Source organism: Salmo salar, chromosome ssa13, assembly GCF_905237065.1.
Source record: "Salmo salar chromosome ssa13, Ssal_v3.1, whole genome shotgun sequence".
NCBI classification, from domain to species: Eukaryota; Metazoa; Chordata; class Actinopteri; order Salmoniformes; family Salmonidae; genus Salmo; species Salmo salar.
Genome location: NC_059454.1, coordinates 90,490,037 through 90,512,207, shown reverse-complemented (window position 1 = coordinate 90,512,207; position 22,171 = coordinate 90,490,037). Strand labels below are relative to the sequence as shown.

At 40.7% G+C, this 22,171-nt stretch overlaps 2 protein-coding genes and 1 pseudogene across 2 annotated transcripts in view; 2 read left to right on the top strand and 1 right to left on the bottom strand.

The window, feature by feature from the left end:
- Positions 1 to 2,326, top strand: part of LOC106568237 (AP2-associated protein kinase 1) — a 110,094-nt gene extending 107,768 nt beyond the window's left edge. Inside the window, exon 21 of the mRNA XM_014138407.2 lies at positions 1,019 to 2,326. Coding sequence (XP_013993882.2) covers positions 1,019 to 1,023 — 5 coding nt within the window. The 3' untranslated portion in view covers positions 1,024 to 2,326. The remainder of the gene's footprint in view (positions 1 to 1,018) is intronic.
- LOC106568239 (anthrax toxin receptor 1-like) overlaps positions 1 to 3,250 on the bottom strand; it is a 47,746-nt pseudogene extending 44,496 nt beyond the window's left edge.
- Positions 3,251 to 9,962: 6,712 nt separating this feature from the next.
- LOC106568265 (neuropeptide FF receptor 1-like) lies at positions 9,963 to 21,890 on the top strand. The gene is made up of 3 exons (XM_014138436.2): positions 9,963 to 10,263; positions 20,754 to 20,853; positions 21,059 to 21,890. Exons 1-3 carry the CDS (start codon positions 9,999 to 10,001, stop codon positions 21,888 to 21,890), a joined length of 1,197 nt encoding a protein of 398 aa, XP_013993911.2. The 5' UTR covers positions 9,963 to 9,998.
- The last annotated feature ends 281 nt before the right edge of the window (positions 21,891 to 22,171 follow it).

Below are 22,171 nucleotides of genomic sequence, written 5' to 3'. Positions count from 1 at the left end.
CTCTCTTGGCTAAGAGTTGAGGAAAGATTGACTCTTGTTTTTATAAGAAACATTAATGTTGGAAATTCCTATTTGTTTGCATTCTCAACATACACACAGCAATTACATACACACTTACCCCACCAGACATGCCACCAGGGGTCTTTTCACAGTCCCCAGGTCCAGAACAAATTCAAGGAAATACAGTATATATATATATATATATATAAGGAAATACGGTGCAGTATTATACAAAGCCTTGAGTGCATGGAACTCCCTTCCATTATATAGCATAAGTTTCAAAACACAAATAAAGCAACACCTCACGGCACAACACCTCTCCCCATGTGACCTACTTGTGTGTATGTACTGACATGTATATGTAACTGATAGATGCACACACACACTACATGTTAATATTTTTAAATGTATGCAAATTGTAAAGTCTTTTGTCTGTAACGTATTTTTTGTTATGTGTCGGACCCCAGTAAGACTAGCTGTCACCATTGGCATCGGATAATGGGGATCCTAATAAATCAAATAAAAAATAAAAGCAGGGACCTCGTGAAATAGGGAGTAGTTTGGACAGCATTAAGGAAAAAGATTTTTCAGATGATTACCAGTATGTGTTTGATGATTACCTTGGACAGCAACACTGGACTCAGGAAATGAGCGGAGCTTTTCCAAAACGCCAGTCAAAATGGATAATGTCAAAGCAACTTTGAGATGTGATCACTTTAGACTTGATAAGTATGGTTCATATAGACAGGTTTTGTTAAGGATGGATCTCAATGTGCTTTTTTATGTAGGCCTAAAGACGTGCCAGAGGTTTTGAGTGATTGGCCAATTCAGACTGACACAATAGCAATACAGAAATTATGAATACTTATAGAATGTCCCACATATTTGATGGATATGTTTAAGTATTTGAAAGATGTTGATGCTTGATTAATAATTTGATTAAGAAAGGATAAATCAAAAGATTTTTCTCTCTCTCCTTTCTTTCTTTGCCTCTCACTTGTTTTTCTGTCCGTTGTAGCGTGATATGAGTCCCAGTCCTGACACAGCTGCCAGACACTCGGGAGCTTTGGAACATCTGGGCCTAATGGTGAAAGGGTTCTGCAGACTAGACAAACATGGAGAGAGGTTTGGGGCATAAAGAAAGACAGGAGCTCTCCCCACTGCACACCACACTGTGGAAGGGAATTAGACGGGGGAGTCATGAAGTAGCTACCATTGCTCTGCATGTTGTATGAAGACAGTCACACATTTCACCCATGCATACTGTATTCTGATTAAAGTGTGTGAAATACTGTATGTGATCTATAGCAGGGTTTCCCAAACTCGATCCTGCCCAACCCCCCAAAACATGCACACAGAGGGGGCCCTAGGACAGAGTTTGGGAAACACTGATCTATAGAACTGTTAATATGAAAGATTTGAATTACTTGTGGGATGAAATGTAAAGCAGCAAAAAATTATCTAAAGTAGAAATGTATTGTTTTCTCACTTCCAAACTGAGCTGATTGCCTTTGCATGTTCAAGAGCAGACTTTTATTTACTTTTATTGTAAACTTGGTTATTTGTATGGTAAGTGTTACCACATGCATCCAAACAACTTGTAAAAAAATACATGAACTAATGGTTTTGTAGGGCTATTTTATTCTAAAATCATCTTATTTGCTAGCTTTCATATATCCTCTAGTGTGACTGCTCACCGTATTGTGGATGAGAATTGAATAAGACAGCACTAACTGCGTGCCACCTCACACTCCAATGTGAAAAAACGTTCCCTATGGAAGCTTGGAATTTCTGTAGTTCTGTATTTTAGTATGGTGCGCCACAGAAATGTCATTGCAGTGGAGCTGCCAATAACTGGGGGAAAAAAATCACCATCTTTAAAAGCATTTGGAGACAGTGGGAGGGGTGAGTCTGGAACGGTAAGGAACACATGACTTGAACACATAACAATAACATACTAGCATTACCCAGCATCCTACATGCCATATGGGCAATGTTTTGTGAAAACAGAGATTCTAAGGCTCGTGATAGGCTTGTTGCGCTATGTTTTTTGTTGGCAGTTTTTTCCAATTTAGTTTTCCAGTAGAAACGAATGAAGCCTCTTGATAGGTGGGGAAAGCTGAGGAAGTAGATATGACCAGTTTTCTGCTGTGCTGCTTTAGTGGAACTGATTGGAACCACTAAGGAGAGGTTAATATGCCACCTCTGGCCCCCTGGGTCTCTTGGACTGCATATCATCCACATACCTGCTCTAATTTCTGCATATGTACCTCAACCCAAGCACCCCCTCCACTCCAACTCTATTCCCCTCTTCAACCACCCCACCCCCATACTCGAACACTGCCAATTAGCCTCTGGAGACATATATGTTCACGTTGTGTTGTCATGCCTCTGGTTCCGATTAGTGGATCACTCCATAAAAAAAATATTTGTATAGTAAATTGTAATTGCTCGGTGTAAGTATTTCTCTGGGAAATAATGATAAGAATGCATAGAAATGTCCAACGTGGTAGGTGACTTGCTGAGACTAAATGGAAGCAGGCTGCTACAGAGCCTCTATGGATGCTCCTGCAGAAAAGTGAGACTTGGAGCAGACAAGAAGACAGAGGAGAACACTCACTTGTCCAAAACGAAGTAAAGGTCAAACCCCCCGTAGCAGGAGGACCCTGCCTTCCTCCCGTCCTGGCTCTGTCCTGCAGTGCCTGCCACCAGAATTGCCATCAGGGTGCAGATCTCTGCTGCAAGCATGGTCTTCCTGCAACTGCCCAGAGACATTATTCCAGCTTCAGAAGGCTGCAAAATCAAAATGAACACCTTCAAAAAGTACAAACCAGTCCAAATGATCTTTCAGATAGTTCCTGTGTTCATTATAGTTCCCCAGCACGCTTCCTCACAGTGCGGTGATCCACCCAGAGTTAAGATTCCAGGCATGAAATATTCCCAGTCTGGATCAGCATGCCATCTCCACAGCAGCAGTCCTGTGCCAGGAGAGGGGGAGTGGAGCTGCTTGGACTGAATCAGGAAGAGCTGTTCCAGGTCAGACACTCTCTCAAATCAACACACACACACACACACACACACACACACACACACATACACACACACACTGGCAGTGGGGATACATTTTTGTCACGCAGTACTTTTTCCTTTCTTTCTATTGTTTTTCTTTCTTTCTTCCCTCTTTCCTACATCCTCAGCAATAGTGCCACTTAGTGGCAAGTGGGTTATGACTGCAGTGATTATGATTCCCCTGTAGTCTTTTGCCGTATTTTTTCTTTTCTTTTTAGCACACAACTTTGCATAAAGTTTACAATTACAAAAAGTTCAGTATTTACTATGTTTTTTTCTAACAAGTCGGTAGCAGCAGTGTAATTAAAACCTGGCAAAATCAATTGACGTTAGTTAGAAGTCCAGCTATCAACTGTGGGTAAAAGTAATTGTTTTTCAATAGTTTGTATTAGTGATTACAGGGTGGCTTGTTACACACTCAAACACACATCATTCATCAGAACAGAAACAAATATTCCACATTAAAAGGAACAATCACATGCATTGACTTACCTAAGGATGCTAATTATGTTTATTTTACATAATTTATTTGACTGGCACAATGTTCAATAATAAAAGATTCAGGGCTCTATTCAATCCATATCGCAGACGTTCAGCGTTACAGCGTGATTGAAAGAAATGTTACCGCGTTGGCAGAGACTGCATTCACGGTAAACGCTGCATATGTCAGCTCAATCAGAAATCAACTTGTCAGTCATTGAAATAAAAAAACATTTGGCTTGACAATGACAGCAATGGAGTTGGCAAGAGCACAAACAGATCTGAGGCCAGCGTCAATTCTTTTGGGCATGGACTCTACAAGGTGCCAAGTGTTCCACAGGGATGCTGGCCCATGTTGACTCCAGTGCTTCCCAAGGTTTTGTATAGTTGGCTGAATGTCCTTTGAATGGTGGACCAATCTTGAAACACACAGGGAACTGTTAAACGTGAAAAACACAGCAGAGTTGCAGCTCTTGACACAAACCCGGTGCGCCTGACACCTACTACCATATCCCGTTCAAAGTCACTTAAATCTTTTGTCTTGCCCATTCACCCTCTGAATGGCACACATTCACAATCCATGTCTCAAGGCTTAAAAATCCTTCTTCAAACCTGTCTCCTCCCCTTCATCTACATTGATTGAAGTGGATTTAACAAGTAACATCAATAAGGGATCATAGCTTTCACCTGGTCACGTCATGGAAAGCGCAGGTGTTCTTAATTTCCTGCAGTCTAATGAGCACAAGCTCCCCCTAGTGGCCTCATGGGTGGAATGTTATTCATATTTTTCATAATAAAGTCCAAAATAAAAATAATAAACCACCCGAAAACCCGGTGTTTCTATGGCAAATGGTTTTGTTATATTTCAGTCTTCTGTGATGTATATAAAGTGTAATATTGGGATGCAAACACGAAATTGAATATATTTCAACTCTATATCTGACATGTTTCAAAAAACATAACCATGTGTGTGAGGTGTATACTTTTGTTTCAAAGTAGATTTGTTCAAGACTACCAAGAAACACTGTGACCCTGATTTAGCTCCCTCTAGTAAAAGGTTAATGCTTTGTATACTCAGTGTATGTAATCGCAAAGTTTGAAATGAATATGTTGTAGTTAAATATTATATCCATTTAAGCTTCCAGCGGTCAGTTTGCAGTCTAAAAATGATTTGTATAATTATGTTCCGGCCCCCTGACCATCCGCTCAAGAAAAAAATCATCTCGCTACTGAATCTAGTTGATGATCCCCGCAATGAATCAGTACACTCCTTCCTTTGCAATGCAATTTTCTTCCTGTCATTGTAAACAAAATTTCTGCTGACTGATTAACAGTGTCAAGGTCCTTTTCAATTTATTCCCGAAACCCTTCTTCTTTGAATTTGTATTGGCAGATCGCAACTAATTGAAAGATGCATACACCGCCACCTACTGTAATGGAGTGTGAATGCACTACACTTTGTGACACGAAAGGGAACCGGAAAAGTGAAGAGAAAATGGACCTACCAACTAACCCTACACCAATTAAAACCTCACCACAATTCCACTACTTGGCCCTGTCTGATCCTTTACCAGGCCGGCACACCTTGTAACTCTTCTGCAGTAACATCTTTTACATACAAATACTTCTATACAGCTGCCACCTATCACATCTATTTTCTGTGATTTATGTTCCATTTCTGCTGGTACAGTTGATAACAATGGTGAATGACAGATCTGTAAATCACATTTCTATGTGAATTTGGTGGGGTCAACCAAAAAGTTACATATCGTCTTTTTAAATAATACCAACATCATCACATGTTTGCGCGACCTTTGCACAGTCAATAGAAGCTATGTGACTGTTTTCAACCCATCAAGTGTTTTAGACTATGTTTTTTTTAAACAAGCAAGATAAATGAAGGTTCAATCAGTACTGAGTGAACGAACAACAACAAAATCTTCCTGTCATCACCAGACTGTGTAGAGTGTACGTTCTTGACAGAGTTCGTAGCGTAACCGTCAACGTCACGGCCATAGGATCTGAAGGTCCTGGTTTTCTGACCATTCTATTTCGTGTATAGTTTTGATACCCGTCTGGTGGTGGATTGTGTTCCCTGAAATGCGCACACCAGCTGATTGAGGGAGCACCGGGACCTCTCTATGCACTTGTTTATCTTCTGGTCCCACTGGAACATCCAGCTCCTCCACTGCGCGATATCAGAAAAGACCATTGTTGTCCCGGCAAACATTCGGATGACCCCCTCTAAATCCACGCATCTGCGGCACCAATACCGTCCCCTCGGTGTATCCCAAGTCTCTGCTGGCGCAGAGTACCATGCAGTTTTTGCCACTCATGCTTTGCTCTCCCAGCCACCTAATGTGACAGTCAATAATGTATTAGTGCTGAGCGACTAACCAAAATGGTGGTTATTTTTCGGTTTTTAAACGACTAATTGACCGACGATGTTTTTTTTCCTGTGAGCTCGATGTGCAGTTTCTGTAGAGATAAATCAGATCAAGCCAATATGCTACATAATTTAGCGCAGAAAACATGGTAATTAACTACAATGACCATAATCCATTGTGCGGACGCTTAAAATTGTCAGGTCTGTGCTGAGTAAAACATTGGGATTGAGAGAAGAGAGAACAGGCAACCGAGAGGGATAGAAAGCAATTGCTTCGCGAGTCTGAAAATACATTATCAAAGTGATTGATTGTTGGAATTCAGCAGTCATAATGTGTGCCTTATTTACATTGAAGAACTACAAAATAGTGATTTTGTCAGACAGCATAGGCAGGAGCTCTATAGAGATGAGATGATAACCTGTAATTAAATAATAAAGTCATCAAATAAAACAAATATTTTATTAAAGCTCACTAAAGTGAATCAATGATGGTTAATAAGTGATAATCAGTAATGGGCAGTCACTTTTATTAATGGTTGTATTCTGTGTTGTTACAGCATTCAACCCACATAATGCAAAGTGCATTTAATGTTAAATAAAATATTCGAAACCGAAATCAAAAACCGACCTCAAAAAGCACTAATCGCTCAGCACTATAATGTATGTACAGTTGAAGTCAGAAGTTTACATACACCTTAGCCAAATACATTTAAACTCAGCTTTCACAATTCCTGCCATTTAATCTTAGTAAAAATTCCCTGTCTTAGGTCAGTTACGATCACCACTTTATTTTAAGAATGTGAAATGTCAGAGAGAATGGTTTATTTAAGCTTTTATTTCTTTCATCACATTCCCAGTGGGTCAGAAGTTTACACACACTCAATTAGTATTTGGTAGCATTGCCTTTAAATTGTTTAACTTGGGTCAAATGTTTTGGGTAGCCTTTCACAAGCTTCCAACAATAAGTTGGGTGAATTTTGGCCCATTCCCCCTGACAGAGCTGGTGTAACTGAGTCAGGTTTGTAGGCCTCCTTGCTTTTCAGTTCTGCCCACAATTTTCTATGGGATTGAGCTCATGGCTTTGTGATGGCCACTCCAATACTTTGACTTTGTTGTCCTTAAGCCATTTTTACACAACTTTGGAAGTATGCTTGGGGTCATTGTCCATTTGAAAGACCCATTTGCGACCAAGCTTTAACTTCCTGACTAATGTCTTGAGATGTTGCTTCAATATATCCACATAATTTTCCAGCCTCATGATGCCATCTATTTTGTGAAGTGCACTAGTCCCTCCTGCAGCCAAGCACCCCCACAACATGATGCTGCCACCCCCGTGCTTTACGGTTGGGATGGTGTTCTTTGGCTTGCAAGCCTCCCCCTTTTTCCTCCAAACATAACGATGGTCATTATGGGCAGACAGTTATATTTTTGTTTCATCAGACCAGAGGACATATCTCCAAAAAGTATGATTTTTGTTCCCATGTGCAGTTGCAAACCGTAGTCTGGCTTTTTTATGGCGGATTTGGAGCAGTGGCTTCTTCTTTGCTGAGCGACCTTTCAGGTTACGTCGATATAGGACTCGTTTTATTGTGGCTATAGATACTTTTGTACCGGTTTCCTCCAGCATCTTCACAAGGTCCTTTGCTGTTGTTCTGGGATTGATTTGCACTTTTTGCACCACAGTACGTTCATCTCTAGGAGACAGAACGCGTCTCTTTCCTGAGCGGTATGATGGCTGTGTGGTCCCATGGTTTTTATACTTGTGTACTATTGTTTGTACAGATGAACGTGGTACCTTCAGGCGTTTGGAAATTGCTCCCAAGGATTAACCAGATTTGTGGAGGTCTAAAAAAAAAATCTTGGCTTGAGTTCTTGGCTGATTTCTTTTGATTTTCCCATGATGTCAAGCAAAGAGGCACTGAGTTTGAAGGTAGGCCTTGAAATACATCCACAGGTACACCTCCAATTGACTCAAATGATGTCAATTAGCCTATCAGAAGCTTATAAAGCCATGACATCTAAAGCCATAACCGACTTGCCAAAACTATAGTTTGTTAAGAAGATATTTGTGGAGTGGTTGAAAAATGAGTTTTTATGACTCCAACCTAAGTGTATGTAAACTTCCGACTTCAACTGTATGAGTAACTGTGTACAACACACCACCACCTGGTGTTATGTTGGGCATCTACTGATCAAACAAAGATTTTATGAAATATACAGTATATTTTATTTATGACATGTACTGTATTGCTAAATAAAAAGGTTTAAGAAAATACAGGCAGGCACCACATTACTACAAGACAAAACAGCTCTCTGAATCAAGCATGATGGTCTAGTAAGTATAAAAGCAAAGCTTGTTTTCATATAATTTAAGAAAGCTTGAAAAGGTAATGGAATGGGATTAGTGTGGTGTGTGAAGAATCCAATACTTTAACTTGTAGGCGATACAAATCACATTATTGTGGGAGCACCTCTAAGAATATGAATTAGGCTGTTTGAAAAGGTTTGAATCCTAAGTAACCTGCACATTGTTTGAAGTACAATAGACCAACATAGCTACTGTAGTAGGTCAAAGCTGTGTGCTGGAAAACCTTGGTAGAACATGGGTGAAGTAGGCATTGTGGTGCTCATGTGAATTTCCTTTCTTTTTCGGCTTCATACCAATACCTACTTTCACTTAAAACAGTTTTTTGTTTTTAATATACATAAGGAATACTGTAAGTGCAAGTAGGCTAACAGACAATGAGAAGTGCAAATATGCAAGTTGTTGTGAAAAATACAAGGTCAATGTCATCAGGGTTATATTTACCTCAGCTACTACAGTAGCTATGTTGGTCTATTGTACTTCAAACAATAGACAGGTTACTTAGGATTCAAACCTTTTCAAACAGCCTAACAATGAGGGGATGACTGAGCCATGAGCTCTAGCAGTCTACCGGAGCCCCAAAAAACTGATTTAATAAAGAGAGGTACTTTTCATATTCTTAGTGTACTGTAGCCTATTTACTGTAACAGATATCCACTCATCTAAAGCATTCATCTTTTTGAAGAGCCAACTTGTATTTGTGTTGTGAATGTGTGAATATACACCTCTTAGATGTCCACTCTACTGTACAGTCACTTCTTTTAACTACTAGGTTACTTTCATTTCAATATCTCTTGGGACTCTCCTTGTAACTTGTCAGTAGGTTATATCATCATACAGTAACTTACACTTGGACCATAATTGACATGTTTAGAGACAGATCTGGAAGTGCCCAATTTACTTACTTATTTGTCATCAATCAGGATAAAGAATGAATAGGTCTTATAGTGGTGGGAAAAATAGTCCTACAAATATAAGCCTTTTCAAGGAACTAAAGACTGACCATCGAATTTTGTTTAAATTGTTCTGTAGGCTTACTATAAATCAAATATTGGCTACATGCATTGGTCGCACTATCCATGTGGTACAGTATCCCTAATCGTTATAGAGTATGAGGGACGCTGATGCGTTTCCAGAAGTGGACTAGAAGCATTACGAGACGCAGTAGAGCGCACCTGCACAGACAAGACCAGACAAGGGAACTATAGTGTAGCTCTTCCAAAGGTAAGTCTCTCTTTGAAAATCTCAATAGTTATCCTGCAGATTTCTATGAAATGGCAACTTTGCCTTCTCAATCTTATGAATTTAACTCACCATTTGTTCTCACTGAGCTTTTACTGTATTTTCTTTCTTCGTCAGTTTCATGTACTTGTTTCAGTAAGAACATACGTGTCATTTGATAAAGTTATGGTAAAAAATAAGAACAATAAATGACGATGGAGTGGACTCCTCCAAATGCCAACCTTTCCTTGATGATTTGTATGATGACTAAAGCTTTTTTCAGAGAATCTTGGTGTGTATGGCTTTTTCGTTTTTCTTTCATATTCCTTACGTTTCTTTTAAAAAATATATTTGTATCTGCTAGGTTTCTCTGGCAATATGTAGGCTATAACACGTTTTTCTGATGTGATTCCATTTGGAAGGTGACTTGTGAAAATGGAGATTGCGTCACTGAATGAAACTGCTGTGAACAGCACCATGGACAGCGCCACTATGGACAGAGCTAACCGCACATACATGCCTTATTACCTGCACTCCACCGGCATGTCTGTCATCTATATCCTGTGCTATATGGCGGTTCTCCTGCTCTGCGTCGGGGGGAACGTGCTGGTCTCCCTGGTGGTCCTTCGGAACCGCAACATGCGCTCCGTCACCAACCTCTTCATCCTCAACTTGGCCATCAGTGACCTGCTCATTGGAGTGTTCTGCGTTCCAACGACTTTGATTGACAGCCTAATATCAGGTGAGAAAGTGGAGGGAGCAGAAATGCGTAGGGCACATGCAGAAATCGATGCGGGATCCCCGCCGCAAGGGGAATCATATGGTTCTGGAGGCGAGAGTGTTAACTTTCTATGAAGGGATCAAAGGTTTCAGTCTGGCTTTTACAGCTCGAGGCTGTCTCCAGTTGAGTCAACCAAGTGTGAGAACGTCTGGAGTGGAGTGAAAAGGCTGAATTTCAATCAACTTGCTGTTGATATGAATGAATTATTGCATACCCGCTGGGCACACCACATCATTTCAACCGGTACATTTTTGGTAATATTTGGTTAAGTTGTTCAATGAGATTTCAACCTTTATTTACCTACTCAAAAAGACAGCCATAAGTTTCTTGAATTCCAAATGTTTGTTGAATTCACTATGCTTTCATCCATCCATAAAAAGCACAACAAAATTCCAAAGGAAAAAGTTAAAACAATGTCAGATTTTTGATTTAGTTGTCATCTAAATGTGTTATCACTGCACTTTCAACAATTTACAAGCGCAATAAAGTTCAAATGGGAATACAATGTCAGAAATGTTGTATTTATACAACTACTTAATGTTTGTTATTACTGTGCTTCATCTAAAAGCACAACCAAATAACCTGGGCCTGGGTTCCCATAGTGTTGGAATTTAGGCTTACTTTTATAAATGTTTTATTTAACCTTTCTTTAACTAGGCAAGTCAGTTATGAACAAATTCTTATTTACAATGACTGCCTATCAAGAGGCAAAAGGCCTCCTACAGGGACTGGGCTGTGATTAAAAATACAAATTTAGGACAAAACACACATCATGACAAGAGAGACACCACAACACTACATAAAGAGAGACCTAAGACAACAACATAGCATGGCAGCAACACATGACACAGCACGGTAGCCCCACAAAATGGCAGCAGCACAACATGGTAGCAGCACAAACATGGGTACAAACATTGTTGGGCACAGACAACAGCACAAAGGGCAAAAAGGTGAAGACAATAAGTGTTTTAACGATGCATGTTTCCTACAATGGCCGAAGATGTAACAGGTGTTTCCCAAAACAACACCCAGAGAAAATGCGTTGTTGAAGCATGTGTTGATACGCTGCTCTCGGATCAGCGTTCTCCATTCAAATCTTACATTAACGTTCGAATTATTCCACAATACTGACGACGGATCAGCTCCTAGAAAGATATTATTACCTATGACTGCAAATATTGAGGTGGCTTATTCTAACACTTACCCTATAATAATGCAGTAAAATATATGGCACATCATTGGACACATTAGGCTACACATCATGAAATATATTGAGACAAATTACAGACAGTAGCCTACAAGTAGCTAAATAAATCTCAATTGATTGGACATTAAATGCATTTCAATATAATATAATTGAAATTGGCCTAGCCTATAGCCTATAGCCTACTGTATTTTTTTTTTAATACAGTCACCACTGTTTTATATTTTTATATGAAGCTTTATATGTCGCAATTGCAAAGACATTGGTAACTTTGTATTTGCAGTCAACTTTGTTCTGAATTATCGGCGGTCACAGAGAGGCGGACAAACCATGTGATTTTATGTTTAGCGGAGATGTTCTGTGTATAACGTGATGCTATGGGTAAAAAAACATCTAACTACGCACTTAGTTGTTCTTTGAGTGGTCTGACGTAAACTGAGATTATGAGCGTTTTCAAGTGAAAAGTTAATAACGATGGTTTTGGGCAGGAGCGGAGTTGTGGGAGGACCTTTGGGGGCTTGCCCCGCCCAACCTTATCTGCTTGCCCGTCCAAATAAAATATTGAAATATTGATAATTTATTTGACCGAGATTCGCGTCGAGAGAAAGATGCATCAATCTCAGTTAAAGCATTCGAGTGAGCGAAACAGCGACCCTCTGTCTCAGTATGTGTAGACCATGTATCTGATGCTGTCTGGACCAAAAGAGTATGGCATGTCATACTATTTCTGTCCAGACAGCATCAGATGCATGGGCAACGTATAGAGGGGGCGCTGTTTAGCTCGCGCGGATGCTTTGTCCGACGATATAGTGTCAGCGGAGAGGAAAGCGACAGGGCACAGTCGCCAAAATCTGTCCAGTATAAACCCAGTGCGTTTCTATGGGAATAATATGCAGACCTAAACTTGTCGTCTGCCTTCCAGCCTTTGAGACAAAGAATCCCATTGTTAAGGTGGAGACATGAGCATCTCATCATGACAGATCTCTGGTTTCAGCCTCTTGTGAATTGGAAAGGAAAGTTAAAATCAAAATCAAATTTTATTGGTCACATACACATATTTAGCAGATGTTATTGCAGGTGTAGCGAAATGTTTGTGTTCCTAGCTTCAAAAGTGCAGTAGTATCTAAAAAATCACAACAATACACAAAAATCTAAAAGTAAAAGAATGGAATTAAAAAATATTGAAATATTAGGACAAGCAATGTCGGGGTGGCATTGACTAAACTACAGTAGAATAGAATAAAGTAACATATGAAATGAGTAAAGCAGTATGTAAAAATGATTAAAGTTACTAGTGTTCCATTATTAAAGTGATTCCATGTCTATGTATATACTGTAGGGCAGCAGCCTCTAAGGTGCATGGTTGAGTAACTGGATGGTAGCCTACTAGTGATGTCTGATGGCCTTGAGATAGAAGCTGTTTTTCAGTCTCTCGGTCCCAGCTTTGATGCACCTGTATTGACCTCTCCTTCTGGATGATAGCGGGGTGAACAGGCAGTGGCTCGGGTGGTTGATGTCCTTGATGATCTTTTTGGCCTTCCTGTGACATCGGGTGCTGTAGATTTCCTGGAGGGCAGTGTGCCCCCGGTAATGCATTGGGCAGACCGCACCCTCTTCTGGATAGCCCTGCGGTTGTGGGCGCTGCAGTTAGCGTACCAGGTGGTGATACAGCCCGACAGGGTGCTCTCAATTGTGCATCTGTAAAAGTTTGTGAGGGTCTTAGGGGCCAAGCTGAATTTCTTCAACTTCCTGAGGTGGAAGAAGTGCTGTTGCGCCTTCTTCACCACACTGTCTGTGTGGGTGGACCATTTCAGATTGTCAGTGATGTGTACGCCGAGGAACTTGAAGCTTTTTACCTTCTCCACTGCGGTCCCATCGATGTGGATAGGGGCGTGCTCCCTCTGCTGTTTCCTGAAGTCAACAATCAGCTCCTTCGTTTTGTTGATGTTGAGGGAGAGGTTATTTTCCTGCACTGTGTGGGTGTACAGTGCACTGTTAGGATGCTGGAATGCCCAAAAGTAAATTGATGTTTCAACAAAATTATATAATTACTCCTGTCTAAATAAAATCATTCAAAATACTTCACCATGGAGCATGACTTACCCACAGAGGATCATTATTTTATTGTTATTTTTAAATGCTGTGGATTGTTTCATGCATGCATATGTAGGAAGGTGCCCATTTGGCAATGTCTTATTTCTGATTGTCTTAACTCACCACTCATGTTTTCTTCGCCTCACACGAGGCAACAAAGTCTGTTTTTCTATCAGCCATTGCGAATGATACATGTAGTTCCTCAGTATTTGAAAAATCTTTCAACAGTCCCATCCTTGTTAATCACTAAGCTTCCGTGTGAAAGAGCAAGATATCATCATCTGATGATTCCATATATCCAGTGGAAACGTCATAAAAAAACAGCTTTTTGTCCCGAGCTCACGTGTGCAGGAAACTTTGAGGGCCCGGAATAGGCTAGTTGATTCAATGTTGCAAGTTACTAAGAGACAGCTTCCAGACGGACCCTGTGATAATTTGATACAATGTTGAACTTCACTAGCAATAGCTCAGGTCAAGACAGATAAAAAGGGAGGCAGACAGGCGGAGAAGAGAGATGAATGTGATTGAAGGAACCAGAATTTTTATCAGGATATTTTCTACTGTTTGTAGTTATCGGCTTTAGGCCTATGTATTTTACTTACTTGACGATGGAAGTTATAGGCCTTCTGTTGCATCTCTGAGTCCTATGTTCTCATTTCTTTAGCCACCAATGGGTCACAGTGTATCAATGTGTCCATATGGCAGAAGCTAGTGCTCTGGCCATAGTTGAATTTTAACTTTGAGATTTTTACCATTTTACTTCAGATGTTTATTATTAACCACGTGACACCTTAGGTGCTTCCTTTTGGGGCGGCAGGTAGCCTAGTGGTTAGAGAGTTGGGCCAGTAAGTGAAAGGTTGGTGGATCGAATCCCCGAGCTGACAAGGTAAAAATCTGTTGTTCTGCCCCTGAACAAGGCAGTTCACCCACTGTTCCTAGTCCGTCATTGTAAATAACAATTTGTTCTTAACTGACTTGCCTAGTTAAATAAAGGTTACATTTAAAATATATATATATTGTCACGTGGTTAATAATAAACATCTGAAATAAAATGGTAAAAATCTAAAAGTTAACAAACAATGACTTTGAGAAACAAAAACATTATTATTCAAATGAAACTGTTCCAAGAAAATGTGCATTTATACATACAGTGAGGGAAAAAAGTATTTGTTACCCTGCTGATTTTGTACGTTCGCCCACTGACAAAGAAATGATCAGTCTATCATTTTAATGGTAGGTTAATTTGAACAGTGAGAGACAGAATAACAACAACAAAAATCCAGAAAAACGCATGTCAAAAATGTTATAAAATGATTTGCATTTTAATGAGGGAAATAAGTATTTGACCAATCTGCAAAACATGACTTAGTACTTGGTGGCAAAACCCTTGTTGGCAATCACAGAGGTCAGACGTTTCTTGTAGTTGGCCACCAGGTTTGCACACATCTCAGGAGGGAATTTGTCCCACTCCTCTTTGCAGATCTTCTCCAAGTCATTAAGGTTTCAAGGCTGACGTTTGGCAACTCGAACCTTCAGCTCCTCCACAGATTGTCTATGGGATTAAGGTCTGGAGACTGTCTAGGCCACTCCAGGACCTTAATGTACTTCTTCTTGAGCCACTCCTTTGTTGCCTTGGCCTTGTGTTTTGTGTCATTGTCATGCTGGAATACCCATCCACGACCCATTTTCAATGCCCTGGCTGAGGGAAGGAGGTTCTCACCCAAGATTTGACGGTACATGGCCATGTCCATCGTCCCTTTGATGCGGTGAAGTTGTCCTGTCCCCTTAGCAGAAAAACACCCCCAAAGCATAATGTTTCCACCTCCATGTTTGACGGTGGCGATGGTGTTCTTGGGGTCATAGGCAGCATTCCTCCTCCTCCAAACACGGCGAGTTGAGTTGATGCCAAAGAGCTCCATTTTGGTCTCATCTGACCACAACACTTTCACCTAGTTGTCCTCTGAATCATTCAGATGTTCATTGGCAAACTTCAGACCGGCATGTATATGCATGTATATCTGCTTTCTTGAGGAGGGGGACCTTGCGGGCGCTGCAGGATTTTAGTCCTTCACGGCATAGTGTGTTACCAATTGTTTTCTTGGTGACTATGGTCCCAGCTGCCTTGAGATCATTGACAAGATCCTCCAGTGTAGTTCTGGGCTGATTCCTCACCGTTCTCATGATCATTGCAACTCCACGAGGTGAGATCTTGCATGGAGCCCCAGGCCGAGGGAGATTGACAGTTCTTTTGTGTTTCTTCCATTTGCGAATAATCGCACCAACTGTTGTCACCTTCTCATCAAGCTGTTTGGCGATGGTCTTGTTGCCCATTCCAGCCTTGTGTAGGTCTACAATCTTGTCCCTGACATCCTTGGAGAGCTCTTTGGTCTTGGCCATGGTGGAGAGTTTGGAATCTGATTGATTGATTGCTTCTGTGGACAGGTGTCTTTTATACAGGTAACAAACTGAGATTAGGAGCACTGCCTTTAAGAGTGTGCTCCTAATCTCAGCTCGTTACCTGTATAAAAGACACCTGGGAGCCAGAAATCTTTCTGATTGAGAGGGGGTCAAATACTTATTTCCCACATTAAAATGCAAATCAATTTATAACATTTTTGACATGCGTTTTTCTGGATTATTTTGTTGTTATTCTGTCTCTCACTGTTCAAATTAACCTACCATTAAAATTATAGACTGATCATTTCTTTGTCAGTGGGCAAACGTACAAAATCAGCAGGGGATCAAATACTTTTTTCCCTCACTGTATTCATAACTGGCACACAGATCGGTAGAAATGGAAGAATAAATGTTAAGCTTCTCCAAACTTGAAACTCATGAGTTGCTTATGGTCTTTACTACTACACCCATTCAGTGGCGATTTTAGCATGTAAATCTTGGTGGGGCAAACTCCCCATTTCTTTTGTTGATGCATGCCAGCAAAGCCACTACACAACACAGCACAACACTAAACAATACATTATTTGCACTATAACGGTGACAAACTGTGTCCATACTGTTAGGGCCTACATAAAGCTGTCCCAACAGCAGAACTTTCCTTTCAGCACCACCGCTACACCTACACAGCTGAGCCTTGTCTGGCAGCGAAACAGTTCATTTTGGGCGACTGGTTGCCTAGTGATTAGAGTGTTGGACTAGTAACCGAAAGGTTGCAAGATCGATTCCCCGAGCTGACAAGTCTGTTGTTCTACCCCGAGAAATCCGTTAAACCACTGTTCCTAGGCTGTCATTGAAAATAATAATTTGTTCATAACTGACTTGCCTAGTTAAAAAAAATTCAGCCTCATTTACTGCCTTTAAAAAAAACATAGCTGATATGGCTGACTTACTGAAACAAATGTGGTTACTACATTTGTGTAAGTCGATAAGAACCACATTCTCCTTCAATAATAATGAATGCTAAAATAGACTTTTTGTTCAGTAAATTCATACTGTTTATTCTTATATCATTAACACTTAGCTTGAAGTATAAGAAAGTGCAAGCAAACGAGCTGCGACGAGGTATGCCTATTCGTTCAGCACTTTCAAAATGGACACAGACAGAAATTCAGATAGATGTTAGTTCAGATAAATTTAGCAACATGTTGAGGCCTTAACATGTCTAGCTTGCTAGCTAAGAAAGTATGATGTTGATATGATCAGTCCAATCAAAGCTATGTAGATATAACGTGATTTGATGTCATTTTATCTATAGTCAATGACTTTGAGCCTTCTTGGATGGTCACTTCTAATGTAAATCTATGGCAGCACCCAAAGGGGCTTGAACTGCCTAGCTCTCCCTGTAGATTTTGCGGTGACACTAGAGAAGATTACCAATGCCTACGCTCTGTATTTTCCACTGGCTGCCCCTCCACCACAGAAAGCACTGAGCAAGGCTGAAACATCTGTATTTTGGAGCTGCCATATTCAAGAAAGCAAGAAAGAGATCATGTTTGTATTTTACTTTATTCGCTCAATAAATTCGTTTTTACATTGTTCGCAGACTTTATTTCAAGTTCATTTCAAATTTAATTTAGTTGAGATAGAGGTGAATCCAACATATAGTTTAGTATTAATTTGTAGAAAAACTTGAATTAAAGCCAGACTAAATCAGTGGCACCAATGGATCTATCCAAGCAGAAGATCTCATTCAAATGGTGATATTTGTTTGCGTTGACAACCAAACACAATACAAAATTCAGTTTGTCTACAAATATTAATAGTTGATGTATTAATAATATTAAATGTTGGATTCATGTCTCCATATCAACCATAAGTCAAATTTTAGGAATAAATCTAATCTATGCAAACTTTAAATGCACTTTAAATAGACTTTGACTTATTTTTTTTAGGTTGAAATGGAGACGTGAATCCAACATATTCTAAGTGTTGTGTTTATGTACTGACATGTATGTGTAACTGATAGATACACACACACACACACACACACACACACACACACACACACACACACACACACACACACACACACACACACACACACACACACACACACACACACACACACAATGTATGTCAGTTGTAAGTCTTTTGTCTGTAATGTCTTTGCGTTATGTGTCGGACCCCAGTAAGACTAGCTGTTGCCATTGGTGTTGGCTAATGGAGATTCTAATTAATTAATTAAAATCAAATATTAATGATGACTTTGAAGATTACATTTTAAATCAACCAAAGCTTGAAACCCTAGGCCTATAAGGCTGCATTTACACAGGCGGCCCAATTCTGATATTTTCCAATAATTGGTCTCTTGACCAATCACACCAACTAAGGAACTATGTTTTGCATATTTTTAGTTGAACCCAGAGTTGAATTGAGACAATAGCTGTTTATGACTTTGCAAATGCTATACAGGCCAAAATAGTACAATTGATGACATATGACTTATAAATATATATGGTTACATTTCAATTGCTCTGTCAAACCTACATTTTGGAATGACTTTGATAGCAACAGTGAATATATTTAGTTATATATCGGTAGTAGTCAGTGACAAAATAAAAGCTAAGCAGGGTTGGGCACGGTTAAAATCCTGGATGGGATAACAATTTAATAGTCGTAGATCAACTCTCCAGTAGGAGGTAGTGGATGTAACGTTGAAGATCTGACATTGTTTCAAAAGGTACCAATTATATATATTTTATACACAGTTTGTCAATGTTGAAAATTGGTTACTATGATGACATAATCCTATGGTTGAAATTTCACCTTCAAAAGAACAGTTTTGACTTTTTTCAAATCCAATGTACTTTCCATGTAGATTCCATGTCACAATACATTGAAAAATGACATTCAAACAATGTTGATTCAACCAGCTTGTGCCCAGTGGGTACAGTTCAAGTCGGAGGTTTACATACACTTAGGTCGGAGTCATTAAAACTGTTTTTCAACCACTCCACAAATTTCTTGTTAACAAGCTTCTGATAGGCTAATTGACATCATATGAGTCAATTTGAGGTGTACCTGTGGATGTATTTCAAGGCCTACCTTCAAACTCAGTGCCTCTTTGCTTGACATCATGGGAAAATCAAAAGAACTCAGCCAAGACCTCAGAAAAAAATTGTAGTCTGGTTCATCCTTGGGAGCAATTTCTAAACGCCTGAAGGTACCACATTCATCTGTACAAACAATAGTACGTAAGTATAAACACCGTGGGACACACAGCCATCATACCGCTCAGGAAGGAGACGCGTTCTGTCTCCTAGAGATGAACGTACTTTGGTGCGAAAAGTGCAACTCAATCTCAGAACAACAATAAAGGACCTTGTGAAGATGCTGGAGGAAACAGGTACAAAAGTATCTATATCCACAATAAAACGAGTCCTATATCGACATAACCTGAAAGGCAGCTCAGAAAGGAAGAAGCCACTGCTCCAAAACTGGCATAAACAAGCCAGACTACGGTTTGCAACTGCACATGGGGACAAAGATCGTACTTTTTGGAAAAATGTCCTCTGGTCTGATGAAACAAAAATATAACTTTTTGGCCATAATGACCATTGTTATGTTTGGAGGAAAAAGGGGGAGGCTTGCGAGCCGAAGAACACCATCCCAACCGTGAAGCACGGGGTGGCAGCATCATGTTGTGGGGGGTACTTTGCTGCAGGAGGGACTGGTGCACTTCACAAAATAGATGGCATCATGAGGCAGGAAAATTATGTGGATATATTGAAGCAACATCTCAAGACATCAGTCAAGAAGTTGAAGTTTGGTCGCAAATGGGTCTTCCAAATGGACAATGACCCCAAGCATACTTCCAAAGTTGTGGCAAAATGGCTTAAGGACAACAAAGTCAAGGTATTGGAGTGGCCATCACAAAGCCCTGACCTCAATCTTATAGAACATTTGTGGGCAGAACTGAAAAAGCGTGTGCGATCAAGGAGGCCTACAAACCTGACTCAGTTACACCAGCATGGGCCAAAATTCATCCAACTTATTGTGGGAAGCTTGTGGAACGCTACCCGAAATGTTTGACCCAAGTTATTATTCTGTCTCTCACTGTTCAAATAAACCTACCATTAAAATTATAGACTGATCATTTCTTTGTCAGTGGGAAAACGTACAAAATCAGCAGGGGATCAAATACTTTTTTCCCTCACTGTACATGTATTGTGTAATGTTGAGTCCTGGGAGTGTCATCTGATGAAGATCGTCAAAGGTTAGTGATTAATTTTAGCTGTATTTCTGGTTTTTGTGACGCCTCCTTGCTTGGAAAATGGTTGTGTGGTTTTTCTTGTCTGAGCGCTGTCCTAACATAATCTAATGTTATGCTTTCGCCGTAAAGCCTTTTTGAAATCGGACAATGTGGTTGGATTAACGAGAAGTGTATCTTTAAAATGGGATATAATAGTTGTATGTTTGAGAATTTTGAATTATGAGATTTTTGTTGTTTTGAATTTGCCGCCCTGCTATTTCACTGGCTGTTGAATAGTGTGTCCAGCGGGTGGGTCCCACATACCCCAGAGAGGTTAAACTGTATCTATTAAATGCATGCATTTTCCCTCCCTTTCCCACCGTTTGCTCCCTTAATGCAATTTAAATCCAGTGTCAATCGAAACACATTAAGATTCGTTAAGATTAAAATATTTGGTGTTGCAACCGGGCTACCGCTTGTGTGTAATGCAGTCTTTCTTTCCAGGATGGCCGTTTGGCCAGATTACATGCACCATGAGCAACCTGGTCCAGGGGATGTCAGTGTCAGCATCAGTCTTCACTCTGGTGGCCATAGCTGTTGACAGGTAATCCACTACCACACCACCGCACTATCCTGTCACAGATCTGTTTGTGCTCTTGTCAACTCCATTGCTGTAATTGTCAAGCCAAACATTTATCTCTGTGGCATTCGGTCTCTCTTCCTCCCTACCCCCTTCCTCTCTCTCTCTTGCTCTCTCTCTCTCTCCCTCTGTCTGTTTTCTTCCCTCCCTACCCCCCCCCTTCTCTCAGGTTCACAGGTATTGTGTACCCCTTTAGACATCGAATGAGGCCTGTGACTGCTCTCGTCACCATCCTCTTCATCTGGGTGCTGGCGTTTGCTGTAATCTGCCCCTCGGCCGCTACCCTGACCATCATTCACCTGGAGGACACCTACCTGGTCCAGGACAACCAGACATACCCTGTCTTCGTCTGCTTCGAGAAATGGCCCTGGCCCGAGATGCGTCGTGTCTACACCATGGTCATCTTCGTGCACGTGTACCTGGCCCCCCTGGTTGTCATCAGCATCATGTATGGCTGCATCGTTGCCAAGCTCTCAGTCAACCTGAGGCAGGTGAGGCTGGCAGAGGTGCGGAGGGCCCATTCCCAACGCAGGGTTAAAGTGATCAACATGCTGATCATGGTGGCGGTGCTCTTCATGGTGTCATGGCTGCCTCTGTGGACGCTGATGCTGCTGACTGACTACAGGGATCTGGACACGCAGCAGATTGACTTCCTCAGCAGCTACGTGTTCCCTGTGGCCCATTGGCTGGCCTTCTTTAACAGCGGGATTAACCCCATAATCTATGGCTTCTTCAATGAGAACTTCCGCAGGGGGTTCCAGGCTGCAGTGGCCTGCAGGTCCTGTTCACAAAAAACAACAACAGGGGTGGTTAATACACGCTTCAACTTCCCGCCCCCTAACAGAGTATTTAATGAGAACCCTGAGTCCTCTGGTGGGAGAAAAGGCCACTGCTCTAAGGGCACTCCTAAGATTATCCCACATGGAACCAATGGAATCCTCCTGGATGACATTAACAGGAATGTTGGACTCAACAGGGTGATTGGAGCCTGGGTGGAGTGACTCTAATTAGGGCTGTGACGATTATAGATTTTGGTATAGATTAATTGTCGTGCAAATGGCCATGGTTAGTGCAATAATTGAGCAAGTAATGCATCATAATGCATCTTTACAAATTAGCTATGAGATACCTAAGGAATACAACATAGCTTTGTTGACACACCCCTGTCTCAAAAACAAATTGTTTTGACTGCTGGGAACTTTTGGAAATGAAGCTTCTATTAACTATTAACCATGCTGTTCTGCTTGCAAAATGATAACCAACGTTACCCACCCATGGTGTA